Source organism: Nyctereutes procyonoides, unplaced genomic scaffold, assembly GCF_905146905.1.
Source record: "Nyctereutes procyonoides isolate TBG_1078 unplaced genomic scaffold, NYPRO_anot_genome, whole genome shotgun sequence".
Lineage (NCBI taxonomy): Eukaryota > Metazoa > Chordata > Mammalia > Carnivora > Canidae > Nyctereutes > Nyctereutes procyonoides.
This window is the reverse complement of record NW_026575121.1, coordinates 51,249,245-51,276,792: the sequence shown is the minus strand read 5'-3', so window position 1 is coordinate 51,276,792 and position 27,548 is coordinate 51,249,245. Positions and strand designations below refer to the sequence as shown.

General features: G+C 37.6%; 1 protein-coding gene across 2 annotated transcripts in view; it reads right to left on the bottom strand.

The window, feature by feature from the left end:
- Positions 1–27,548, bottom strand: part of ITGBL1 (integrin subunit beta like 1) — a 222,525-nt gene that overhangs the window by 94,649 nt on the left and 100,328 nt on the right. For both annotated transcript variants that reach the window (XM_055335920.1, XM_055335921.1), the window contains exons 5-7: positions 23,807–23,947; positions 20,821–20,961; positions 10,556–10,702 (exon numbers count right to left, since the gene is read on the bottom strand). In XM_055335920.1, the coding sequence (XP_055191895.1) occupies positions 10,556–10,702; positions 20,821–20,961; positions 23,807–23,947 (429 nt within the window). The remainder of the gene's footprint in view (positions 1–10,555; positions 10,703–20,820; positions 20,962–23,806; positions 23,948–27,548) is intronic.

The window sequence follows — 27,548 nt, the reverse complement described above, 5'->3', positions numbered from 1 at the left end:
GAGGTGCTAGAAGGAGAGAGAAAGGCACATGAAAGATGCTAACATATTCAACCTATTCATGGAAATATTTGAATCTTGGTAACTTTAGTTACATTAAGTTTGGTATTTCAGCAATGACACAGTGGAGTGGGCCCTGAGCCAGGTTAAATGATATGACATCATTTTAGCATATTTATAATCCGTGCTTACAATATGTGTCCTTGTTATGAACAATGAACCTCAAAAACAACTATGAGAACAAGAGCTCTATGAATAAGTTGCTTTTTCTGTCTCAAACCCATCACAACATGGGGAGAAGTGATGAAGGGTGGGAAAGATGACATTTGCCCCCAGAGCTGTCTCCCACTATTTTCTTATTCTTCATTTATCATCAAAAGTGAATTTGTTTCTTGTTCCCTGCAAAAGTTATCCTCTGGTTAACTCAATGTTTCTCTTCATGTGATACCCTCTACCTAGAATACACTTTTTTTGAAATCATTATCAATGCTACTCATCCCTGTGGGCTCAGCTCCAGCTCCACTCACTTCATGAAGCCATACTTAGATCCGAGATTGTTTAGAAAACAGTATCTTCCTCTTCTCACTCTCAAGATACTGAGTCTTCTTTCCCACCACATTTGTCACATTTACCATAAATCCTTGGTGCAGGGTGCAGCAAACTTTTTCTACAAAAGGCTAAATAGTGAGTATTTTAGGCTCTGTGTGCCATACACTCTGTGGCAGCTATTTAACTCTGCCATTATAGCAAGAAAGCAGCCATATGCATGTAAACACAGCTTGGCTGTGTTCTAATAAAACTTTATCTGCAGAAACAGAATGCAGCCTGTTTCCTGACCCCTGGCTTAGCACAGAGATACATGGTAGGGTGGTTAGTAAATACCAGGTTAATGAAATTTTATAAACACCACTAAGGAACATATTTAATTAGCTATATGCTATCATATGGTTATATACTAAATACATCCATTACATGAGTCTAGCACAATGGCCAGCCCTATCAATTTTTAATGAAATATGTCCAAGAGGGGAACCATAGGGCTCTGACCAGCTATATGACCTTAAAGTTTAGACAAAATGATGCCATTCTGCCTCATTGGTTTTCTATTAAAAAGAAAGTCTGCAGGGTATACAGTTCCATGAAGATTATGGCCGATAGCCAGACCAGATTGTTTCCCATTAAAAGTATCTGGTTTGTGTTTTTATATTGAATAAAATCAAGTAAATAACTGCTAGAGCACCACACTACCTCCTTCACTATGTGTTTAGTGTTTTACTAGAAATAAATATATAATTGCAGTAACAAAATTGTCATAGTTGTCACACATTTCATTTTAAGCTCACTTAAAGAAATTGGGATTGAATTCATGTCCAATTTTCTATTTTCATTTCAAATAGATTTTGACAATATTTGTTGCAGCTTTTACTAGGAAGTTTTCTTAGCCAAAGAATTTCACTGGTTTTCAATTTACCACACAAAAATTATGCAAAATGTAATAGAAATTGTCTATTTATTTGGATCTATTCCTATCTTTGACACAAAATGTTCTGTTGCCAAAGATAAAACATTGGGGGGGGGGATCCCTGTGTGGCTCAGCGGTTAAAGCATCTGCCTTCAGCTCAGGGCATGATCCTGGAGTCCCAGGATTGAGTCCCATATCAGGCTCCCTGCATAGAGCCTGCTTCTCCCTCTGCCCCTGTCTCTGCCTCTCTCTCTCTCTCTCTCTCTCTCTCTCTCTGTCTCTCATGAAAAAATAAATAAAATCTTAAAAAAAAAAACCAAAGATAAAAACATTTAAGCAAGATTGTTGACTGCAACACACACAAAAAATATTCACTCTGTCTTGGAAGTGATACAGTTTTCTGGACTACAGGTTAGAAAAACCTCACATGATTTTAAAAATGCTAAGTGTTATTTTCCCCTGAAATGTCTTCTACTATCTTTTCAAAAGACATACAAAATTATTCATTTCAGCTCCTGAATTTCTTCTTCTCCTCTAGATTTTACTGAATATAAAAATGGCAAGAAAGGCAAGATAAAATAAAGAAGGAGGAATAAGAAACAAGGACAATGATTTACCCACTGGACAAAGGAGTCCCTGAATCGTCACCTTGTATGAGATTACCATTTCTATTGAATTTGGCTGTTTTCAATTTTTTTTAAGCAATTCTCTTCAATACATGCAAATTATGCCTTTAGTTTAGCAAATGCTGCTTCCTCATATGAATGAGAGATTTAACATTAAATTTAACCAGGACTTTCCAGTAAGCCACAGTTCTGGGCACCTGCACCTTTGGCCTCCTTGAGGATAGAAAGTGTCCCAACACACAGAGAGTCCAGCACCTCAGGAGGACATAGAGAAACGATGCTGGAGGCACCATATTTCATTCTCTCTGGATCCCAAACCTTTTGTTTCCACACTATCTTTTGGAAAGTCATAATAAATAACATTTACATTCCTGGGGTTTTGTGAAATGTAGGATGCATATACAATTTAAGACATTCTAGTAAGTTTTTCTGAGTACAAAGAAAGCACATAATAAACAGGCTTTTCTCCTCCTAGGGACCATACCACTATATGGGCCATTCCATGACGGTAGAACAAATAAAATCCATGGCAGAGAGCACTATAAGTTCAAAGTGTGCTCAGAGATCCATGGCAGACCGCCTGTGGAAGATCACAAACTGATTTTTCATCATTAATATGATGAAACGCAGAATTTTGTTTCTGACATGATTTACCAATTCACCAGTAATTTCCCCATTTGGTGTATCACTAAAAGCATCACCATTCCATCTAGATAAGGAGGAGTAAGAAGTTAATTTTACAGGGTCATTTGTTCATCTTCTTTGGCTGTGATCCTTTACAACTATGTTTGAAATGCCATAGTTTAGGGCATGACGTTTCCAAAGTCCTTGAGCACTGATGGATGTAGTAGATCTAAGATGTACTTAGAATAGAGTAAATCTAAATCCTACTTGCTGTGTCAAAATACTGCAGGGAAGAACACACTGAGCTCCCTTGTCGATTGAAAGCTTCATGCATTTCCCACAGCAGCTAGCTTAAAATAAGATATTTAATTAGCCCACTGAGAATTTTAAAAATATAATCAAAATCACAATAGGTGATATGGTGCTTAATTTAAATGTTTAGAGATCTACTCTTAACAAATTTTGGGGTCTACATTACTATATTGTCTGCTATGGGCACTATGTAGTACAGCATATCTCTAGAACTCATCTAGAGCTCATCTAGAACATATATCTAGAACTCATCTAGAACTCATCTCATCTTGTATAGCTATAACTTTGTACACATTGAACAAGTCCCCATTACCTTTTCCCATCCTCTGGCAACCACCAGTCTATTTCCTGTTTCTATAAGTTTGACTATTTTAAGCACCTCTCATGTTAAGTGTCCCTAACACAAACACACACACACACACACACACACACACACACACAAGGAAAGGGACACAAGGACATATTTGGAAGCATGGATATGCTCATAACCTTGATTGTGGTGATGGCATCATGGGTGTACACATATGTTCAAACTCACCAAATTGTATACATTAAATATGTGCAGTTTTTTGGTTTATCAGTTATACTTCAATAAAGCTGTAAAAATAATTTGTAAATATATAGAAAGATCCTTGGGGCACCTGGGTGACTTAGTTAAGTGTGATTCTTGGTTTTGGCTCAAGTTATGATTCCACGTTCCTGAGATGGAGCCCCAGATTGTGCTCTGTGTTCAATGGGGAGCCTGCTTCTCTTTCTCTGCCTCTCCCCCTGCTCATGTGCTTGCTCTCTCATTCTCTTTCCCTAAAAGAAAATAAATAAATCTTTAAAAAAAAAAGAGTGAAGATCTTCTCCTCCCAAAGTTTTTAAAATACACTGGAGAACTTCCATTTTTTAAATACTTTTTCTCTGTTTCAAATAAAAACATTTCCATGGTACATAAATAAGAAAAATAATGATTCAATTGTCAAAAATAAGAGTAAAAATCACATAGGTTAAAGAAAATACATGCATCATGGGAATCTTTTCCGATAAATAAAACAAGAAAATCTAAAGATGTGCAATGCCAGTAAAAGAGATAAATTGTGGTTTAACTTGAAAAATCTCCAGATGGTGGGAATTTGGCATGCTATTATTCTTTGAAAGTATGTTCCTAGCTGAGGGAATTGAACCAACTTGCTTAATTCATTAATTAAAATGTACTAATTGATAAAAATGAGGACATAGTTTCTATTTTCTAAAAGCTGCAATATTAAATAATTAGCCTCAATTTATCATTCTTCCTCCACTTCCCACCTTCCCTTGTGGGAGTGCATGCTTATGTGTGCTTAAGGATTAAACATATGCAATATCTCTTAGAACAAGTCTGATAAAAGAAAACCAAAGGGCACAGAGGACAGGTAACAAAAGCATGTGAGATTGCAGACCAAACAAAAAATGACTTAGACACAAGGACAAATGATGATCAAAGAAGGCAAATACAGCGAACACAAGCCTCTGAATAATAATGCCTACAGATAAATCATTTGTTTGATGATTACAGAAGTCAATGAAAGGAGTTTGACAAATGGTAAGCTCATAATGCTAAGAGCAAAATGTATCAGGAAAAGCTGAGTACTGAAATTGTCACTATTGGTGGGTGAAAGGAACTTCTGTTATGTTCCTGGTAGGAGGGTATACCGGTACACTTTTTCTAGAGAATATGATTATTTTGTGCAAATTTTATTGAAAAGCTTTAACATATTTTTATACATTCCACATCTAAGAAAGATTTGTATAAATTTTCTGCTGCAAGAATGTAAATGATAGCATTTAGAACTTGAATAAATTAAGAGATGATTTAAATGTCTAATAGAGGATGACTGATTAAATTTGCTACAATTATACTATGGAATACTATGCAGCAATATCAATGATTTAAAAATGTTTTTAACAAGGAAATCTAGTTATTATATATTGCTTAACAAATTGGCATGTTAAAAGAATGAGTAAATTATCTAAAACAACAGCTCTGGAGTTGGATGACCTGAAAAAAAGTCTGTATAAAAGCTTTTACCTCTGGCATTTACTATGCAAGATGACTATTCAAATTTCCAATTTCTTTTTCTGGAAAAAGAAGAATGAGTATACTTGCTACCTCATTGTGTTTGGGGGATATTAAAAAAAAAAGGATAATACATTCAATGTTCTTAGCATTTTACCTGTTGAACAACTGCACATAAATGCTGTTGCTAGGGGATCCCTGGGTGGCTCAGTGGTTTAGTGCCTGCCTTTGGTCCAGGGTGTGATCCTGGAGTTCCAGGATTGAGTCCCACATCGGGCTCCCTGCATGGAGCCTGCTTCTCCCTCTGCCTGTGTCTCTGCCTCTCTCTCTCCCTCTCTCTCTCTCTCTCTCTATCTCTATGTCTATCATGAATAAATAAATAAAATCTTAAAAAAAATGCTGTTGCTAGACTAGCATAAATACATCACTTGTAAAATATATACATGTTTATTGATACTACTAAGATACGCATATAGTTATAAACCTCAACTGTTTTTTTTCCTTCTCTCTTTGGGTTTAAGTATGGTTTTGTGTGTGTATGTGTGTTTGCTTTTTGGTTTGCTTTAACTGCATTCCCTAAATTTTGTACGTGGAGAAGAGTCTGAATCAGGGGTTCTGCTACAATAACAACTCTAATATCTCAGCTGCTTAAAAAACAAAATTTTAGTTTTCACTAGTGTTACAGGTCCTTGGTGGGTCAGCAGAGGTTTCTCCAATCATCCTCATTCAGACACCCAGGCTAATGGATCAGCCACCATCTCATATACTGCAAACCCCCATTTGGGGACAAGAAAGATGGCAAAGCTCTCACTGCCTCTTAAGCTTCTGCTTCAAAGTGATGTACACCAATTTTGCTTCACATTTTTTTCCAAAGCCAGACACACACTCAGAAGGAGAAGCTCAATAAAAAAAAATATATTCTTAAGCCAAAAAGAATTTAAAGCTAATGTGTAGCCTATCATAAGCCACTTCAAGTTTTGAGCAGAATGTTGATATGAGACTAGACAAAGTTGTCCCCTAGCCAATACCTGGAGGGCAGAAATTAGGATGAATAACTGTGTGCCCATATCGACTGATGAGTGTCACCTAATTAAGTAAAAGGATATTTACAGGCAATAAGGAATAGAAATCAAGGAGCCACAGGATTAATAAAGAGTTTAAGAGATTACCTAAATTATTCCCCTGCTTTTAAGACATAATGATCACATTTAGTCATCACCAGCAGAAGCAAGTAATCTAATTTAATTTCCAGTGCACAAATGCCTTCATCTGGCCCCTGAGGTGGGCTGCACCGAGGAACTTCAATACATTCTACCAGGAGAATTTTTTTCTTGGCCCCAGCTAGCGAACAGCTGAGGATCTACGACTTGAGAACCGATGGGCCTTGTAATTGCTTTCCTCACTCATGTAAGCACAGCTGCAGCTGTCATTCATAAATGGCAAAGCTAATCCTTTATAAGTTTTCATATTGGCCATTTGCTTTAAAACACCCAATGCCAATGAGTTTGCAGAGGTAGCTCTGTGAGAAAGGAAGGGTCTCTGGCCACTGGTCCGAGCACTGGAATATCTCTCATAAATCCTTGGTCTTCATTCTCAAAATTCTCATATTTTGTTATGGTTCCCCGGGATATCACTCTACTCATCAATACCTCCATTTCCCTGTGAGGAAACTGGAGAAGCTTATTATTTCTCTCTAAAGTATTTTAAAAAGCTTAAATGAATTATAAAATTATAAAAAGTCTTGTAACTCTATACATATATTCAACATCTTTTTAACAAAATAAACTTTAAATATGTGTTATTGTTTAAAAATGGTGACTAAGGGATCCCTGGGTGGCACAGCGGTTTGGCGCCTGCCTTTGGCCCAGGGTGCGATCCTGGAGACCCGGGATCGAATCCCACATCAGGCTCCCGTGCATGGAGCCTGCTTCTCCCTCTGCCTGTGTCTCTGCCTCTCTCTCTCTCTCTCTCTCTCTCTCTCTCATTCTCTCTCTGTGTGACTATCATAAATAAAGAATAAAATAAAATAAAAAAATAAAAATAAATAAAAATGGTGACTAAAACATTAGAGCATCCCTAGAAAGATAAGAGACAAATATGTGTTTGTCAGAGTCAACAAAGACTAATATCCACAATAATTAAAATCCACCATAATTTTCTTACACTAACACCATATTTAAAAACTTAGGGACAAATGAAAAACAACTGGTAATATATAGTGATTTTCTATGTTTCAGAGATACCTTATATGCTTTTCTTATTTTTCCATCATATAATTTGTTATTTTTAAACAATGAATGAATGAATGAATAACAGTAGTCTGAAGGACACTAATTTTTAAACTTTGTTCCTTTAAAAGCATGACAGGCTTACTCAAGCCCTCTGCCGATATTTTATTAACGGAGGTAGTACAGTAGTTCTTGTTTGGGGTTGTTGGTGAAAAGGGCTCAAGTCAGAAATAAAATTTATGAAATGAAAATTTCCTTCTACCCAATTCCTACCCTTCTACTTATAATAAGTAGGGATACATATCAGAGTATGGGAAAATAGCCATGGTACAAATAATCTTGGGGACTTTGTTTTCTACATAAAGAAAACTCTAAGTAGTCAAAAAGACAAATGACAACAAATACTGTTATTTGGATGTAAGGAAACTGGAACCCTTATTATGCACTGCTGGTGGGAATGTAAGATGGTATCTCCACTTTAAAGGCAGTTCAAGGATGCCTGGGTGGCTCAGCGGTTGAGTGCCTGCCTTCGGCCCAGGGCGTGATCCTGGAGTCCTGGGATCAAGTCCCATATTGGGCTCCTGCATGGAGCCTGCTTCTCCCTCTGCCTATGTCTCTGCCTCTCTCTCTGAGTCTCTCATGAATGAATGAATAAAAACTTAAAAAAAAAAGGCAGTTCAGCTCTACTTCAAAAAGTTAAACAGACTTACATACGACTCAGCAATTCCACATATATCCCCAAGGGAAATTAAAACACATACCCACACAAAAGTTTATACATGAATGTTCATAGAACATTATTCATGATGGTCAAAAAGCAGAGTGTCCAAATGTCCACTAACAGATGAATGGATAAATATATGTGGTATATCTATACAGATGAGTATTAGCTAGCTGTCATAAGGAATGAAGTACATGGATAAATCTTGACAACATATGCTAAGTGAAAAAAAAGCCAGAAACAAAAAGGTCACATATTTTATTATTCCATTTATATAAAATATCCAGATTAGGCAATCCACAGGGACAGGAAGTAGATCAGTGGTTTCTAGGGGTTGACAGGAGAGGGAAATGGGGAGTAACTGGTAAGGCACACAGGATTTCTTTTAGTGGTGATGAAAATGTTCTGTGATGAGATAGTGGTGATGGTTGCATAATTCTATAAATATATTAAAAACCACTAAGTTATATACTTTAAAAGAGTGAATTTTATGGTATCTGAATTATATCTCAATAAAAGATACATTTTTCAAAGAGAAAACTGCAACATAAATTTCTGATCTAACATTCAGGTAAAAGGAAGTCTTTCTCTTTTTCCTCTTTCATGGGCAAAATGTGTAATAATTTCAATTACCAGTTCCTCCAAAGGCATATTTCATATTAACTTTGCCATTTCCATGTGGGAGGTAAAAATGCATTTCTTATTTTGATAAATCAAAAATAATGGAACCAGCTTTCCTCTAGATGAATTCTTCCTTCTCTTCCAACTTGTACTGATCTGGAAGCAAGAGCACACCCGAGGCTACATGCCTTCTAAAACAACATAGGCTTATCCAAAGCTATCTGTTTGCGCAATGCTTTTTCAAAAGCCAACAATCTCCCCAATGCAATGTTAATGAATTTCAGAAATGTCAGTAGACAAGTAAATGGTCTCATTCAGGGCAGCCCAGGTGGCTCAACGGTTTAGCGCCACCTTCAGTCCAGGGCCTGATCCTGGAGACCTGGGATCAAGTCCCATGTCAGGCTCCCTGCATGGAGCCTGCTTCTCCCTCTGCCTGTGTCTCTGCCTCTGTGTGTGTGTGTGTGTGTGTGTGTGTGTGTGTGTGTGTGTGTCATGAATAAATTTTTTTAAAAAAAGGTCTCATTTAGAAAGTTTTTTTTTTAAAGATTTTATTATTTATTCATGAGAGACACAGAGAGAGGCAGAGACACAGGCAGAGGGAGAAGCAGGCTCCCTGTGGGGAGCCTGATGTGGGACTTGATCCCAGGACTCTAGGATCACGACCTGAGCCAAAGGCAGATAATCAACCACTGAGCCACTCAGGTGCCCCTCATTCAGAATGTTTTAAGCAAATATCTATTCTTTTTCTTTACAAAGTATACTCTTAATCTCATTTATCTATTCACTCATCCCTCCACCACCTGCCCTTTGGCAACCACCAGTTTGTCCTCAGTAAGAGTCTGTTTTATTCTTTGTCTCTCTTTTTTTTATTTGTCATTTGTTTTTGTTTCTTAAATTCCACAGATAAGTAAAATCACATGGTATTTGTCTTTCTCTGTCTGACTTATTTAGCACTATACCCTCTAGATGCATTCATGTTGTTGCAAATGGCAAGATCTCATTCTTTTTTATGGCTGAGTAACATTCCATTGTGTACGTACGACACATCTTTTTTATTCATTCATCTACTGATGAATGCTTAGGTTGCTTTCATATCTTGGCTATTACAAATAATGCTGCAATAACGATAGGCTTACATCTTTTCAAATTAATGTTTTCATATTCTTTGGGTAAATAGGATCATATGATAATTCCATTTTTAATTTTTTAATTGCATTTCTGTTTTCTACAGTGGTGATACCAATCTGCATTCTCATCAATAGTACACAAAGGTTCCTTGCCTACATTTGCTATTTCTTGTCTTTTTTTATTTTGTTATGCTAGGTGTAAAACACTGTGGTTTTGATTTGTATTTCCCGGATGATTAGTGATGTCGAGCATCTTTTCATATGTCTGTTGGCCATTTGTTTATCTTCTTTGAAAAAAATGTCTATTCAGATACTCTACACATTTTTTAACCAAACTATTTGCTTGTGGGGTTGTTTTTTTGGCATTGAGACATATAAGTTCTTTATATATTTTGAATACTAACCCCCTCTAGATATATCATTTGCAAATATCTTCTCCCATTCAGTAGGTTACCTTTTTGTTTCATTTGTTTTCTTCAAATGTTTCATTGTTCAGTTTTTTTAATGTAGCATTGAAATGACCTGAACTAAACTGAAACTGAACTGACCTCAAAGATAAACTGAAGGTGTAAGAGAGAGAGTGTGTGTGTGCATGCATGTGACAGAGAGGAAGAAAGAGATTATATTTCTCCGTGTACTTTCAGTAATGGAAACTGGATGTACTATTAGTTCTGAAAAGACTAATCTTTCCTTATTGAGGGATCTCAACTATCTGTTAAATAAGATATATGTAAGCTGAATGTATTTGATTCATAGGATCAGGAGGTGGTGACAAATCCTGAGAACCTTCACTTACCCCTTCCAGAGCAAGGCAGATCAGAGCTTCCTTGGCACTTCCTGATACTCTCCTCTGCTGACAGTGGGCAGGAACGTGGGTGCTCACACTTTTTCCCATACCAGCCTACTTTGCAGTCACATCTTCCACAGTTACACTGTCCATGACCTTCACAATGAGAGTGTAAAAAATATGAAAAAATAGACAATGAAGTCAGAATTAGTTTTCATTTCAACAGTGAATATCACAAATGAGCCAGGATCTTAATTAACACCATATTAAATACTAAAGCAAAGGCACATTTTTCTCAAGTTCTTAAATACTTGATTTACATTGATTGATCATGAGGGGTAAAGAAAATCAACTACTCCCAATAAGATAAACGGGTTCATAGGGCTATAAACTTGAATCCATCAAAATCCAGGTGTATGTGATTGTATTGGTCTGCCAGGGCCTAAGTGGAGTATTTGATGGATTTGGTAATTAATTCATGCGGAGAAGAGACATAGGAAATTGAAAACAATTTGCTGCTGAAACGTGTTATCTTGTGGAGAACCCCATAATTTTTATTACCTTTGTTTTTTCTACACACTACATGCTCAGCCTAGAGACTCTTAGCCTAAAACCAATAACCTCTCTGGAGTTCACATTCCCTATGGATAATGTAGTATACACAAAAGAGGTCAGGAAAGATATTAAATTTCTTTACACATGGTCAGAGAGCCTGTAATGAATTGCGATGAGTAGTGGTATGGTACAGTAAAAAATGGCCTATGTATTCAATCAAATAAATGAGTCCAAATCCTGATCCTGCTATCTATAGAATATAGAGCTGGTCAAATGTCAACCTCTCTGAGGTTTAGTTTCTTCATTTTTAAATAAGATAATACATAATCTATCCACATTTATCAGGAAGTACATAATATATCTTAAAATGCTATATAAAAGCGAGCTATTGTTATTTTTTAGTCCACATGTGTAAACAAGTAGGAAAAGAAAGAAAAGCGAGAAAGAAAAAGCATGAGCTTTTATTAATTCCTAATCAATATTCAGATACTCATTATCACAGATGCAGAACCCTGTGGATTTCTATAATTGCTGAAAAATGCATGATTTTTAAAAATTATAAGTAGGCTCCATGCCAAACATGACACCCAATGCAGGCCCAAACTCACAACCCTGAGGGTCAAGACATGAGCTGAGATCAAGAGTTGGATACTCAACTGACTGAGCCACCCAGGCATCCCAAAAATGCATGAAAATTTGTAAAGGAAGTAGAATTATGTTTTCTTTTTTTTTAGAATTATATTTTCTTTAAGTAAAATGAATATGATGCTAATGGATGAAAATCTATACTATCTTGTCTTTGGCACCTGATATTAATAGAAATCATACAATATGGAAACTATTCTTCAGTGAAGACTAGCCTGTTTTATCAAGAGTCCATAAGGTTTGTGGGCAGATATTTATCTTTTGAGTTGGAAGAATTGGACAATCTACATATAGGAAGCTTTTCACCATCTATTAACCTGGTTCTTCTTGGAATAGATCATAAAATCATAGGTCAAAGTGGAATGAGATATTAGGGATCAGTGAGTCCAAATTTTTCATTTAATGCTATACTCAACTCAACATACATTTATTGATCACTTACTATGTAACAGGGTCTAAACAATAAATCCCTATCGCCATTAATACTCTGCCTTTGGGCTCAACATTTTAAAGGAAAAGAAAATTGTGACTGTTAATAAATACCTATGACATGTCAATGTGATCATTTAAATCTTTAAATATAAGAGTTTCTCTTCTAATAGTTTAATTTATTAGCAATTATATTTCAGAGATTGTTGGGTTTTGTGGTTTTTGTGTTGTTTTCCCAGAAGTTCCTACCCTTCTTATCCGTCCTCATGTAATTTAGAACAAAATTTCCAAACAGAGTTAATTGCAAATGGGTAGGTAAATAACAATTCTAAAACAGATTTTAACATTTCAAGTATGATTAATTCTGCTGTTTATAGAAGACAATGGCTTTGAAATTCTTGGAGACAAGAGGTCTCATTCCTAGGACAGATCTGCTACAAGGATATTGGACAAAGTACAGAACATGCTGCCATTTTTAAGAGACTAGTTGACACTTTAACAATAACAGTGAAAACAGTTATATTGAAAGGGGGAAAGAAAGCTTCACTTTGAAAAGTTTAAAATAGCTGTGAATGTTAGACGAAAATATTCAGTAAGCAAAGATGCCAGGCAGTCCCCAACTACCCAGAACACCGCCACCACACACAGACAGCCAGCTGCAGTCCCGGTCCCTAGGCGTCAAATGAAGCAAGAGCCTGTGTAAAGGGAGAGCTGTGATTGAGGGCAGAACGTTCCCAAGTTCTGTGGCTGGAATATAGGCTTCAGAGCAGCGATTAGTTTCTATCTCAGGTTCACTCACATGTCAACATTTAAAACAAAGCTGGTGGTAGAATGAAACGAATTCATGAAGACGGTTAGCAGTTACAAATAAGAGATTTTTAGAGTTAAGATCTGGTCCAATTAATAACAAAAGAAGTCAGATGAACTGTGGATGCATTGACATATTTTGAAAAAAAAAGTGTAGCTGCTCTTGGCCTAGAAGAAGAAATCTCTGAAAGTCTTTCACCAGGATGCTCCAAATTCACTTTCTATTTTCTATTGCACTGTTTTCTTCGCTTGGTTTTTAATCTCTATGCTTTCCTCCATAAAGTTATGCCTTATTTCTATCTCTTCACTATTTCTGTGTTCTGATACAATCATGAGGGAGGAAAGTAGCCTATGCCGTCCTATATCTCTATTTCCTGTGCATTCGTGCAGCCTCATGAACATTCTCAAAAATGAGTCTTATACATTTGTGTATCACCCCCATGCATCGCCAGCCCCAAGCACAGCTGGGAAGAACACACACAATGTGCACTTTTGCCACGTGTGTGATGAGCCCTAACCTCATGTGCCTTCCGCCTCAGCCTTAGCCTTCACCCCATCAAAGTCTCCATAACCCCACTGTAGTTCATTGCTTACACACTGGACTAAATTGATGAGACAGTGTCATTGTGATTGGCTGTAGAATGAAAGATTTTGCCTCTAAATAGGAAAATATCACAGTGGGAGCATATTATCTGGCTTAGAATGGCCACCGCTCCTCTTCAAATCACCTACTCAGGAGTCTCCTCTATACTATGGCATCTGAAGTCTACATCAATTGAACAAATTTGCGCTGAGGAAAGAAGGGTTATTAAAATATGAATGACCTAAGTCGACCATTCATAATCAATGAAATTCCTAAGAGTCAATGAATTCATGGCAACCATTCTAAATGGTGATAGCAAGGATATAGAATGTTTCTTAAGGGTTTAATTGTTTTGGGAAAATAGAAATATCTAAATCAAATGTCCCATTGAGGATCACAGAGAAGCAAATGTGGAAGTAATAAAGTAAGGTTTAAATCTAGTCTAATAGGATGAAAAATTATATTGACAATAGTTTTGCTGATCTAAATGTTTATTAGAGATGGGCTTAAAGCATAAACATAACTGTTATGGTAACAAAGATTATATTCTATATCTTTTATAACTCAAAATCACATGCTGTTCAAGTATATTTCAAAACATCATGGATCTCACTTTAAATGAAACTGTACTTTTTCTATAAAATCCTTTATGATATTGCATCAGTGGAGTTAGGAAATCACTTAAAAATGCATGGTATTGATATCAGATTCTGAAGCTGGTATTGAACCTTTCAGAGAAGACAAGAAATCATAAAATGAAATTTCAATTTCTCCCCTGGAGTTACTAGTTCCTCAATTTCAGTATGAAAGTCATGCCAAAGAGAGAGAGAGGGATCATTTTATAGGGATAAAATGAAGATGATGAAAATGCTCGGTTTTGATATATTAAAAAAGAGTTTATAAGTGATATCTGTTTAGCATGAAAATCCTTTTGACTGCCATAATATATGTGCCATATATAGCAAGCCTTCTCTAGATAAATAGTGAAAGACATATCAAAGAAGAAATTAGGAGATCTCTGCCTTCAGTCTAAAGTCACTGTCAACCTTTCTGGCCCTCATTTCATTTTATCTTTAAGATGACATAATTAGAAGAAGTGAATTTTATTACCACACTGAAATTTCATACTTCCGTGCTAGCTTGTCAAATAGTTGATAGATAGATAGATAGATAGATAGATAGATAGATAGATAGATAGATAGATAGATTTGGCCTCCAGGAATTAATTTTATTGCTTCTAACAAGTGTTACTTTATTTATTTTTCATTTTATTTTTACAAGTGTTACTTTAAAATCTGTAGGCAGAGGATCAACAAATACAGAATATTTTTTATCCCTGCTATGAAACATGTCAAGAACACACATTAGAGAATGGCTTTCAGAAGTCCTATGACCTGAATTAAACACACACACACACACACACACACACACACACACACACACAGCAATGGAAGAACAACATGGTGTCCACTGTAATGGGATCGCAGCCCAATCCATACACATGTGCAGGCAGTTGGTATGATTGCCATGCTGGGCATGTAGGAGCTTTAAAGGCTCTCAGGCCATTAGAGCAGATGGTGTTGACACCAAAACTTGTTTATTTTTTTAATCATTGTGCTCTTTTGAGTGAAGTCATCTCAGAAATATCAATCCAGGACAAATGTAGTGGCATCCATTCCAGACAAACATTCTTCTGCTGTAGAAGATATTTCTTTCTTTTAAAATGATCAAAACCACTCATGAACTGGAATCTGACTTTTGCAATTAGCTTCTTACAAAGGAATATGAAGACCACTGATAGGAAAAGTTTGGGGGGAATAAATTAGCTCTAACTAGTACTTGTTATTTAAAAAAAAACAAGTCCATTTAATGTATTTGAATTTTCTTTCAAGGCAATGCAAACTGAATATACTTAATCATGTCTTTCAGTTTTTTTTCCATAATGCTTTGGTAATCCACAATGATAAATTTCCCCACACAATAGAGTTCTATCAAATGATTCCATTTTCCAAATAAAAGGAAAGCTAAGCCAGGACTAACCTTCTATTTTCATCTTTTTGATAGGCAGGCAAAATTGAAAAATTGAGTTTAAGGTCACACTGTGGCGTATTTTAGCAATTACAGTATTTGGGGAAATAGACCAGAGTATAAGCAGTCATTGGGAATAAAAGTTATTTCAGAATCAGGAGGTAAACTCAGTGGAGCAGCTCACAGAACTGCAGTAACACAGAGAACAGTTGGTACACTTCAGGATGGCTGGTCACGCCCTGGTCATTTTAGTTACACTCCAATAGTTAATGTCTCTGAGGTGTCGTGTATGTGCGTGTATCTGAGTGTGCACATGAATTATATCTGTATACAAATTAATTGATACTTACATACGCACACATACTATATGAATGATAACAACAAATAGGAGTGAAAGAAAAAATAAAAAAAACATTTATTTAAGAACAGAGAGCAGGTTTTAAAATACTTGTCTTCTCTGAATTTACAATGTAGTAGGCACAAAATGTTTACATTTCAACGCATTATTGAATAGATAAATTAACTCGGTGGGAATGAATGAATACAATAAGACTGTCAATTAAAAGAGCAACTTCAACCAACCCACCGGGAGATTTCCCTGGGACTCAAATAAGACAAACACCCTGAGGATGGCAAGAATAGGAGCTAAAAATAAAGCTGCATTTTATCTGAGCCTTCTTATATCCCAGCCTTGCATAAATCACTATAGAATACTGCCATAGTTGGGTTACCTCTGTCTCCCAACACAGAGGCACTAACATCCCCAAGAGTCAGCTGCTGGCATCCTTACTGTGGTGCAACTCAGATGGGCAATTAGGAAAATTGTGAAGACCAATAATTCACTAAACAGAAAGTGTAGAATTTGACAGATTTACTGAGAATGAAAAAATGCTGGAGATGGGTAATGGGTGCCTGCCCCAGATCATAACATCATTCAGAGAAGCTCGGGCTTTTAAGAATTTTGAGCATCCAGAGACAGTTCTTCCTTAACAAAGTAAAGTAAAATTGAAGAAGTTTGTTTGTATCACTTGGAGATTCAATTACATGAGTACTTAGGTGGTGTATGTGTTTCCAGACGACACTTAATGCCCATGTGAACTATGTCAAGTTACTTCATTTTTCTGAACCTGAAGTTTCTTCCCATATTAAAATGCAGGTAATAATGTCTCCCCCGAGTTAGGGTGAACATAAGTTGGAATGAGGTGTGTGAAATGGACTAAAAGAGTGGAGTCTCTGTTAAAACGAGTTTCTTCTTCCCTAAATTCCTCCTTTTAAGTGTGGGAGGCAGGCTTGGGAACATTGGCCACACTCCACTCACTGCCACAAAGGGATAAGATCGCAAATACAGACTGGATGTCTTGTCTGAACCACAGCCTCTTGCCCCATCCCTTCTCCCCACAGCCATGGGTCCACCCCCAGAGCATGGAGACCACATGTAAAGGGTTAAACTATTCTTTCTTTCCTAAGCAACTCCTACAATAAACCTGACCAACCACAGCCATAACTGCCCAACTGCTTCACTTTCCCTGAAATCTTCTAGGATAGGGATGGACAGAAAATATGAGAAATTGGAAAATAGGGCAGAAGGAAGAGATGAAATGGAGAATTTCAGATTCCAAAGAGGCCTCCTGATGACCTTCACCTGCCCAACCTATAATGGTAACTCTGAGCCTAAATGACATGCAGTAGGAATTGTGAGCTTATGAAATAACTAAAGTGTCAACTGAATCTTCATTGCCCATCTTCACCCATGACCTCTCTCTCTCACAGTGAGACAGAATAGCACGCAAGACCCGGAGTGGTCACTATTTTGTAGCTATTCTGAATTTTTCAACCCCACACCAAAACCAAGATCACGAGTTTATCAAGAAGAACATACCCTATGTAAAAATTAATTAATTAATTAATTAAAAAACAGAAAAAAACATTATATCAGAAAGTCACAAACTTTTAATTTTTATATATAGCCTGATTATCTCCTTTCATTTCCCACTTAAAATTGTATGAATTCATGTTTTACCTCACAAACAACTTTAAAATGGCATTATTAAATGACATTTCCTGAACTCTGATAGTTTCACTTACTCTAAGGCTCTAACTTCTCATGTTCAACTCTGACCCTTCACACTCACATATTCAGTAGGTTGAAAAAAAAATATCAACTTTGTTTTGCCATTGGTTCTTTAGGCCCAGTGTGTCTAGAAATGAATTGGACAACTTCTTTCTATACTCCCCATTTCAGTAAATGGCACACATTTACCCAAACAACCAGACTGGAGACCTGTGAGTGTAGCACTTCGCTGCCTAAAACCATCATTAGCACCCCATTGCCCTTAGAATAGAGTCCGGTTCTGCAACAAGGTAAAAAGACCTCCAGTTGTTTCTCACCAATTTTACCTTTTGTCACTTGTGCGTTCTGGTGATAACTAAACTGATTCTAGTCCCCTGCACAGGTCACATACTTCACTTCTATTCTCTTTGCCTAGGACATGTTTCTCATCTCTTTGTATCTGCAAGCCTACCTTCTAGGTTGGGTAGGGGTAGACTATGTACATGGTGTTTGAAAACATCAGCAATGCATTAGCCATATGTTGCCTCTGTGAAGAACCTCATCACCTAAGTAAAATGTCAAAGAAGCCCATTCCTTACAGAGTTTATTCAGTTTGTTTGTTGCCTCTGTAGCTCCATATGATGTAAACTCCATGAGAGGAAGGATTTGATCTGTTGTGTTCATTGCTATTTCCCCAGCATCATGGCCAGATGAGCAACCAATGAGACTATGCAACTCTCCCATACCACAGTATATGAAAATTTCATGTTCATGTGGCAGTACTGTCACTGTTGTTTTGTTTTGGTTTTGGGGTGGTTTTTTGTTTTTTGTGTTTTGTTTTGCTAAACTGAATTTTCTTTTTTTTTAATTTTTTTAAATTTTTATTTATTTATGATAGTCACAGAGAGAGAGAGAGAGAGGCAGAGACACAGGCAGGGGGAGAAGCAGGCTCCATGCAGGGAGCCCGATGTGGGACTTGATCCCGGGTCTCCAGGATCAGGCCCTGGGCTGAAGGTGGCGCTAAACCACTGAGCCACCTGGGCTGCCCACTAAACTGAATTTTCTGAGGGTAGAACCTGCAAGTTTCTGTATCTCGTGTTTTTTTTTTTTTTAAAGATTTTATTTATTCATGACGGAGAAAGAGGCGCAGAGACATAGGCAGAGGAAGAGGCAGGCTCTTCGCGGGGAGCCTGATGTGGGACTCAATCCCGGGACCCCAGAATCACACTCTGAGCCAAAGACAGATGCTCAAACACTAAGCCACCCGGGCATCCCTATGAATTTTTGTATCTTTATACCCTAATATCTTATATAGTGCCTCTAGCACAGTTAGCTCTTGATAAATATTTGTCATATTAAATTGAAGTTTAAAAAAACATTTTTGTCAGTAAAGAAAGAACCTTTACATTTCTTGAGATTCATAGACCTTGTTAACATTTTCATTCTGTCTCTTAGCTGTGAGACCTTCAGCAGGTTATGGAGCTTTCCTGAGCCTCAGTACCCCTGTTTGTAAAACAAGCAGGAATATATTCCCTACCTCATAGACTTCTACAAAAAGTAAATGCCACAATCTGGAAAGTGCTTATCGCAGTGTCTGGCATAGAGAGCTACTCAAGATTTGCTGGCTGTCACATTTCCACTGGGTAGATAATGGTGTTAATAAAGAACGCTCATATATAATGAATAACAGAAAAATGTGAAAAGGGCCTTCCCTCAAGAGAATGGTGTTCACAAAACATTTAGGAAATTCTCCTGAGCATGAGGGATAATCAGAAGAGGGAAGCCCTTCTGCTGTGGGAAGTTCTAGCAGCAGGCTCTCCTCAGCAGGGCCAGAGAAGCTTCTGCAGCTGCATAATCATGATTAAATAGGGCAGCTCTTTCATCTCCCTTTGTCGGCAAACCTTCAGGAGACAGTGGAGTTTCCTATCTACTTACACACCAATTAAGCAGTCAAGTTCAAAAAGATGTATATGTATATGTTTCTAATTCCTGGATTGTCAAATATAACCGTACTGAAAATCTGTAACTCCATTTTTTGCTCACTGACACTTTTTCAGGTCAATTTGACTATCTTCTTTTTCTCTTTGTGCCTTGAGAATTTCTGGCAAGGTGTGCTTTTCCTTTGCTCTTAAAATTGCAAGCTCCCTAAAGTCAAAGATCATGTTTCCCTTCTGCACTGCTGGAACCAGTAGCCCAGACACTGTCCAGACTCTGGCAAACAGGGTACCCTGGTATCTGCTCTATAAATGTTTATGAGATAAAATTTTTGAATCCACTTATTGGTATTTTTTTTTCAAAATTTTATTTATTTATTCATGAGAAATACAGAGAGAGAGAGAGAGAGGCAGAGAGACACAGGCAGAGGGAGAAGCAGGCTCCCTGTGTGGAGCCCAATGTGAGACTTGATCCCAGGGTCCTGGGATCACACCCTGAGCCAAAGGCAAGTGCTCAACTACTGAGCCACCCAGGCGTCCCTACTTATTGGTATTTAATCCTACACTAATCTGCAGAATAACTTGAGTATATAAATTATGTCAAGGAATTCATGCATGAAAATATCCACAAGAACTGTATTATATGAAGTTCTGTAATATATGAGCACAGCTGTTCTGATGGTCCCCATCATGGACACTGTCATCCAGTCTGCTGGGTTTGTATGCTCAGAGATGAGCAACAGATACCTGGAGGAGGTGGTTCTCTTTGGTGAGGAGTTAGACTAGTTTTAAGAAAGTCCTTTCATCTCTCATCTTCACCCAATGTGTAACTTCTCTGAAGATTTTCCAAGGTACTCACAGGAGCTCTGTGACAATCAAATGCTTTCCAATGCACATATTCAGTTCATTCATTCATCTGTTCATGTTTTGTTTTTGTTTTGTTTTGTTTTGAGAGAGAGAGAGAGAAAGAGAGAACATGAGCAGGGGATTAGGGGCAGAGAGAGAGAGAAACAGAATCCCAAGCAAGGTCCATACCCAGCACAGAGCCTGACACTGGACTTGATCTCACTACCCCGAGATTACGACCGGAGTCAAGAATCATACGCTTAACAGACTGAGTCACCCAGGCCACTCCACAGATTCAGTTCTCTTACAGTTTCTGTGAGAATCAGAATGAAGCTTGAAAATAGGGAGCAATTTTTTTCCTTTTTACTTAAAAACAGGAATGAGGAGAATAACGTACCTGAACAGAAGTCATCGGAGTATCTGTCATAGACAGCCCTACAGTCCCTCTCGTCACATTCACAGGTGTCCCCATGAATATCTCCCCAGTCTCCAGTTGGGTCAACATCGTGGCAAGAACACTCACCACACACACAAGTCCCTGGATGGGAAAAAAAATTGTATATGGTTTTAGTGAAGAAAATCATGGAAGAAAGCATCTGACATATTGCTTTTTAAAATCTTTGTTTACTGTATATTTAGAAAATGCATATAGAGAAAAAATTCTATCAAGGAAAAATACCATCTAAAGTGGACAGTAGAGATTTTTTAATAAACAAAAGTCTGTATCTCTGTCTATAATTGTGTGGGATGTGTCATTAGCACAGCACTGATTTCTCTCTAAAATAATATCAAAACAGAATGGATAAAGAAGATGTGGTTTATGTATACAATGGAATATTACTCAGCCATTAGAAATGACAAATACCCACCATTTGCTTCAACGTGGATGGAACTGGAGGGTATTATGCTGAGTGAAGTAAGTCAATCGGAGAAGGACAAACATTATATGGTCTAATTCATTTGGGGAATAATAGTGAAATGGAATAGAAGGGAAGGGAGAAGAAATGGGTAGGAAATATCAGAAAGGGAGACAGAACATAAAAACTCCTAACTCTGGGAAAGGAACTGGGGGTGGTGGAAGGGGAGGAGGGCGGGGGGTGGGGGTGAATGGGTGACGGGCACTGAGGGGGGCACTTGACGGGATGAGCACTGGGTGTTATTCTGTATGTTGGCAAATTGAACACCAATAAAAAAATAAATTTATTATTAAAAAAATAAAATAAAATAAATAAAAAATAAAATAATATCAAAACAATGAACATGAGTTAGAATCCTTGCCCTCAAGAAGCTTGCTATCTATTCAACAAAAAGAAAGCAATGAAAGGCTGTAGGGTCATGTACAAAAATGTAAAGTGTTGTTATACCTGGATGTTTAAAATGTATTTTAAAACACCCATATCTGTATTTTAAACATTGAATACATGTGGCTCTCATATAGAATAATTGATGCAGGAGCAGGGATGAGGATGGGTATATGCTAAAGTAAGTCCAGCATAAAACCATGGCACTGCAAGACATATATCCCACCCCTGATTAGCTGTGTCTATAACAGGTGTTTTGGCCTTGGAGATATGCTAACAAAGATGAGGTAGGTTTGTGCAGGGATTGGGGCCTCTCTCTTGCCCAGTAAGCAATGATGGGGAAGAGTATTAGGGGAGACATGGCCAGTACCTTTTGAGAAAAAAGGACTCCTGGCAGTACTACCCCCAGCTCATCTCCAGGAACCCCTGAGTCTCACTACTACCCAGCCTTATTTGGGCAGGCTGCTTCTTGTTTGGCTGTTGGCAGATCTCCACATTGGGCAGTTCATGGGAAAGGGGAGGTAGGAGGCAAAACTGCAGAGAGGGGGCACGTAGTGTATGTTTCTGAAGGACACCAGTCTCAGAGCCCACCTGCTGCAGAACCTGGCCTGCATCACGGCCCTGCATATGCCATGGTCCAACCATTTCCACTTTTCTCCTCTCTCTTTTGCAACACCTAGATGGTTACTCCCCATGGGAACACAGCACAAGCTGCAGGCGCTGACATCCTGATGGTGACTACTGACCCTATTATATTAAGAAAAAGGCCTCAGGCACAATAAATCCTTATATAGTAAAACAAAACATAACACGAATTGGTATGATGTATAGTCAGACCAATTCTGCATACATTAAAAAGACTTTCTTTATGATTTTTTTTCTCTTTATGATTTTTGCTCCAAGGTCAGGCCTTTTGCTTTCCTTTCCCTGTGTGCAGAAATATGACCCATTTTACTCTTCTGTATCAATATTTTAATGCCAAATTGTAAAAATATAAAATCTGGGCAGCCCTGGTGGCCCAGCGATTTAGCGCCGCCTTCAGCCCAGGGCCTGATCCCTGCATGGAGCCTGCTTCTCCCTCTGCCTGTGTCTCTGTCTCTCTCCCTCTCTCTCCCTCTCTCTCTCTCTCTCTCTCTCTCTCTCTCTCTGCCTCTCATGAATAAATAAATAACATCTTTTTTTTTTTAAAGATAATATTGGTTATGTGTTAAGGTTCTCCATGTAGGTGTTACCTATTAAAAAGCACCATTCATTTACAGAAATGAAAAAAAAATATATAGTTTTCCAACTTCCTAGATTTTTATAATTTTATAGAAGGAAAAATGGTCACTTATTTATGTCATCAGGTTGGCAAAGAACAGTCTCGCACAGCCCTCTTTTATTTACCAGAACATCTAATAAGGGGAAAAAAGATAAGTATTTTCAAGGACTTTTTAAAAAGTGTTTAAAACTGATTTGATTTGATATCAACAATTAACTCACTTTACATTACATTTTGGTAATACTAATATATTCTTAAAATTCATGTCAGAGGTCAGCCTAAATTTTCGATGGCTACCTGACATGTGGTTTCTGTATCTGTTCAATATCATTTTTATTACTGTAAATAAAAGTTAAGCAACTCCAGATCAATTCTAAATAACAACCAAGCCTTCAATTTACTCATAATTAAGATAAGAGAGTTTCTTGAATACTCTCTAGATAATTAGATTCTCATGCTGGAAATGGTTCTGTTAGTCAAGAGATGTTTAAAAAAAGTATCTACAAGAATCGCCTTTTAGCTGTCCCATGCTATTTCTGGGTGGCCGCCAAAGAAATTACAGTCCCTACATTAACTATTTGGTCAGTGAAGCTTAAAGAACTATACAGTAACTTTTTTATATTTCTGCTTTGTTACTCAAGAAAAAATTAAAAAAAAAAAAAGAAGATTATTGGTGTGGCAAATGGGGACTCACATCAAAGTCAAACACCATGAAAGATAATTTCCTCCTACCCCCAAAGGAAATCCAGAGAAAAGAGGTGTTAACAATTAAGAGCTTTGTTCCCTCTCCCAATCCGTAGTAATGTGATTGAATGACACACCTCTATTACTGCAGATTTTGCCATCTGGAGACGTGCATCTTCGCTTGCTCTCCCAGGGGGTGATATCACACTGGAATTCACATTTATCTCCATGCCAACCAGACCCGCAGTAACAGTTTCCACAGTAACACTTTCCATGGCCTTTACCCAAAATGAATTTTATAGAGTGAGGAAAAAAATGCAACTTTTAAAAGCAAAATTAACTTTCTACCTCTTGGTGATCATTTTTGCCTTTTGAAATACAATGTACCTGCTCTATGGTCTTTGCTTAAAATAATGAAGTTACATATTTGCCCCTAAAACATCATATTTGCACATATACCTACATAATTACACACACATAGCAAGCCAAAGTGTCCTCTAACTTGTCCTCACTAAATAACTCATTAAAATGAAAGAAATTTCAAGAAAGGACATGAAAGACTGTGAAAGCTTGTCTAATACCTTCTGATCTCAAAAGTACGCATCAAAGTCAAACGTATGTAAGCATTCATTCTAAGGGCATTTCTGGAACTGGTCATCCAAGTATTTCATTTGTAATCAACCACTGAAAAACCAGTGATACACATTTACTTGGATGCACATTATTAATGACTGAACCATTTCTTAAACTGGAGGAAATATTTCATCTTTCCATTCAACCGTTTCCCACATGCTGTTGTGTTCCGCCACATGGAAAAGAGTTTTTCGGCTAAATCAGTGTTTACTACTCCTTTAGGCCAATAAAATACCATGGACCCTTGACCTCACAATTAAATTCCTCTCCCATTTGTCAATGGGACATAAATGATAGGTAAGGACGTCCCATCATTTTGTGTTCTGATGTCACCACACTCCCTTTGGCTCCTGCCTCCTAATAAAATTTACCCTGTTCATTTGTACCTCCTTCCAAGCAACCCCTAATGAACTGTCATATCCTCACTTACTACATCCATACCTAGCAATCTTACAAGTTCCCAGAAAGTGCAATTCTATTAACCTCAAGTCACTTCTTAGGTCCTCCCTTTCTGTAGTTATGCCACCCATCCATGAACGTGTGTTTGTTCTTGTAAAGATGAGGTTCATGCTGAATTTTGCTGAGTCTATTCTTTTTGTGTCATAGAAATGTATGTTTTATCAGAGTCTACAGCTAAAGTCTTTGTTCTTCCCTCTCTCTTCTCCTGCAGCCATAATCGCAGAGGGCCCGTGGGAAACTGATCGTCAGGCCATCTTTCTTTCTAAACATTAAGGCATTTCTGGCTCATTGCAGGAGTATCAGTAGGGCCTGTGGAATCACACAAGAAGGGGGAAATAAGATAGAACATTCTGGTCTCTTTTGCTAGTCTCGTCCATGAGATGAGGAAATGCAAACATACATCAGAGAGATAAAGAGAGAGAATGAGAGGGAGAGAGAGAGAGAGAGAGAGAGAGCTAGAATGCAATATAAGAAGAGGCAGGGACCTAAACACAGGATGCCAAGTTCTCTATCTAAATGAACTGTAATTTGAATTTCCATGGAAAACTTCCTATTAACCTAAAAGTCAATGATCATCTATACAACAAATTTTCATTTTAATTCGTTCACTTAGGCAAATGTAAGGACCATTAATGATTTCACCAGTGATAAAATATAAAAGCTATACATGTTATTTATGAACTCAAAAATATCTCTCATGTACCCACACAAAATATCACATCCCAGTGCTGTCTCCTCAGGAACTTACACTGGAAAACAGTAAGACAACTGCATACTAAAAGCTTTTCTAGAAGTCTGGTTTTTTAAAAGATTTGATTAACTTCTTAAACTAGAATTTATTTCCCTGTAATTTTAGGAAATTTATGTAAGGTGTTACATACATAAGGATTACCACAACATTAAATAATCACAAATCTACATTCTTCACACCCAATTTCCTTGTATATTTATAAAATTCAGAATTGAAATAGGGTTTTACTAAAAAATCATTGAGATACAGGCAAATAAGGAAAGAAGAATCGGGGCAGTCCCGGTGGCTCAGTCGTTTAGTGCTGCCTCCAGCCCAGGGCATGATCCTGGGGACCTAGGATCAAGTCCCGTGTTGGGCTCCCTGCATGGAGCCTGCTTCTCCCTCTGCCTGTGTCTCTGCCTCTCTCTCTCTCTCTCTGATGAATAAATAAATAAAATCTTCTTTTTTAAAAAAAGGAAAGAAAAATCATGTAAAAATACATTTGTTTGTAGGTATGAAAAATTAAGCAGATATCCTCACAACCCAAATGAAAATAATGTTAATAAGCCACATCTGGATAATTGAGATAAAATATACATTCCAGACAATAAATATAATTCTTTGCTTTGTGTAAACTGATGGAGAAAGAAAATCTCCTTTTAGTTGAGGGTCTGCCTTCAGCTCAAGGCGTGATCCTGGAGACCCAGGATCGAGTCCCACACTGGGCACCCTGCATGGAGCCTACTTCTCTCTTTGCCTATGTCTCTGTCTCTGTCTCTGTCTCTGTCTCTCTCTCTCTCTCTCTCTGTGTGTGTGTGTGTGTGTGTGTGTGTGTCTCATGAATAAATAATAAAATCTTTAAAAATAAATAAATAAATAGTTTCACTGATGGGCTGCAGAATCACCTCTCAACAGACTGGTTTCATGCGAATGACATGTAGAAAGAGTGACAATCCCAGTCAAAGTCACCCCCAGAGGATATTTACTGGACTGCTGGCGTCTGTGGTTCAGAGCCTTTGCACCATGAAATTGCTTAAGCCTCAAACAAATGCAAATGGTACTAGTGACAAGGTTGGGAGTCAAACATTTCCTGTTGTATTGCTTTGAGTTAAATGGTTATATTTACACACACAAATAGACTTTGCTTTGGTGGTATGCATCGGAACACACTAGCCCCAAGCATGTTCCTGATTCTTTTTTGATCTATAATTACTGGAAATGAAACATCAGGAGGATAAATATCAGGAGGAAACATAGTATTTGTGGGTGGATTTATCTAATTGTTCTGATTATTCTGCATTAAGCCCATTAACAGAATTGTCTGAGTAGCCTCTAGCTTAGGACATTGCTTTGAAAAACGTAAATGTTTGTGTTTGTCTGTTTTATCTTGGTGGATTGCACAAGGAAACCAGAGGTAATGAAGCAGACCTAAAATACAAGGGTCCGGATGACCACAAGAATTGAAGCTGCAATTTGTTTTTGTAGACAGAGGGACAGCTTGTCCTAAGTTAGTGACACTTTATGGCTCTCTGGTTTCTCCTGTCCCATTTGCCCCTTATCCTGCTAGGGAAAAATACTCTTTTGAAATCACCCACTCTGCATGCAGAATAGGAGTCCATGCATTGGAGTCCTGTCAAAGATAAATGAAATAAACAATTATTTATTAATGGAGAGATGAAGCCAGAGGTAACTAGGCTGAAACGTTTACATTTATTTAAACTGGAGGGGTTCTCACTGCTGTCTACTTTCCTACTAACCTGTGCTAGCCACGATTGCAAATATAAACTCTGGGAACAGGCCTCCAGATAGGTAAGCCAAAGAGAAGGACACTCTGGGTGATGAGGAGGGGTTCTTCTCATGAAGCTCCAAATTTCAGGCGCTAATAACAATTCTCCAAGGTGTGGGGGCAGTAGCGGGTGTCAACAGCACAGTCTTTGGTTTCAGACAGACAAGAGTCTAAATTCCACAATTGCCGGAATGACCCTGGGTACATTACCCAATGTTTGTGAAGAACTTATTTCAATGCTTGGCACCAGGAAGTGTGGCACATGCAATAA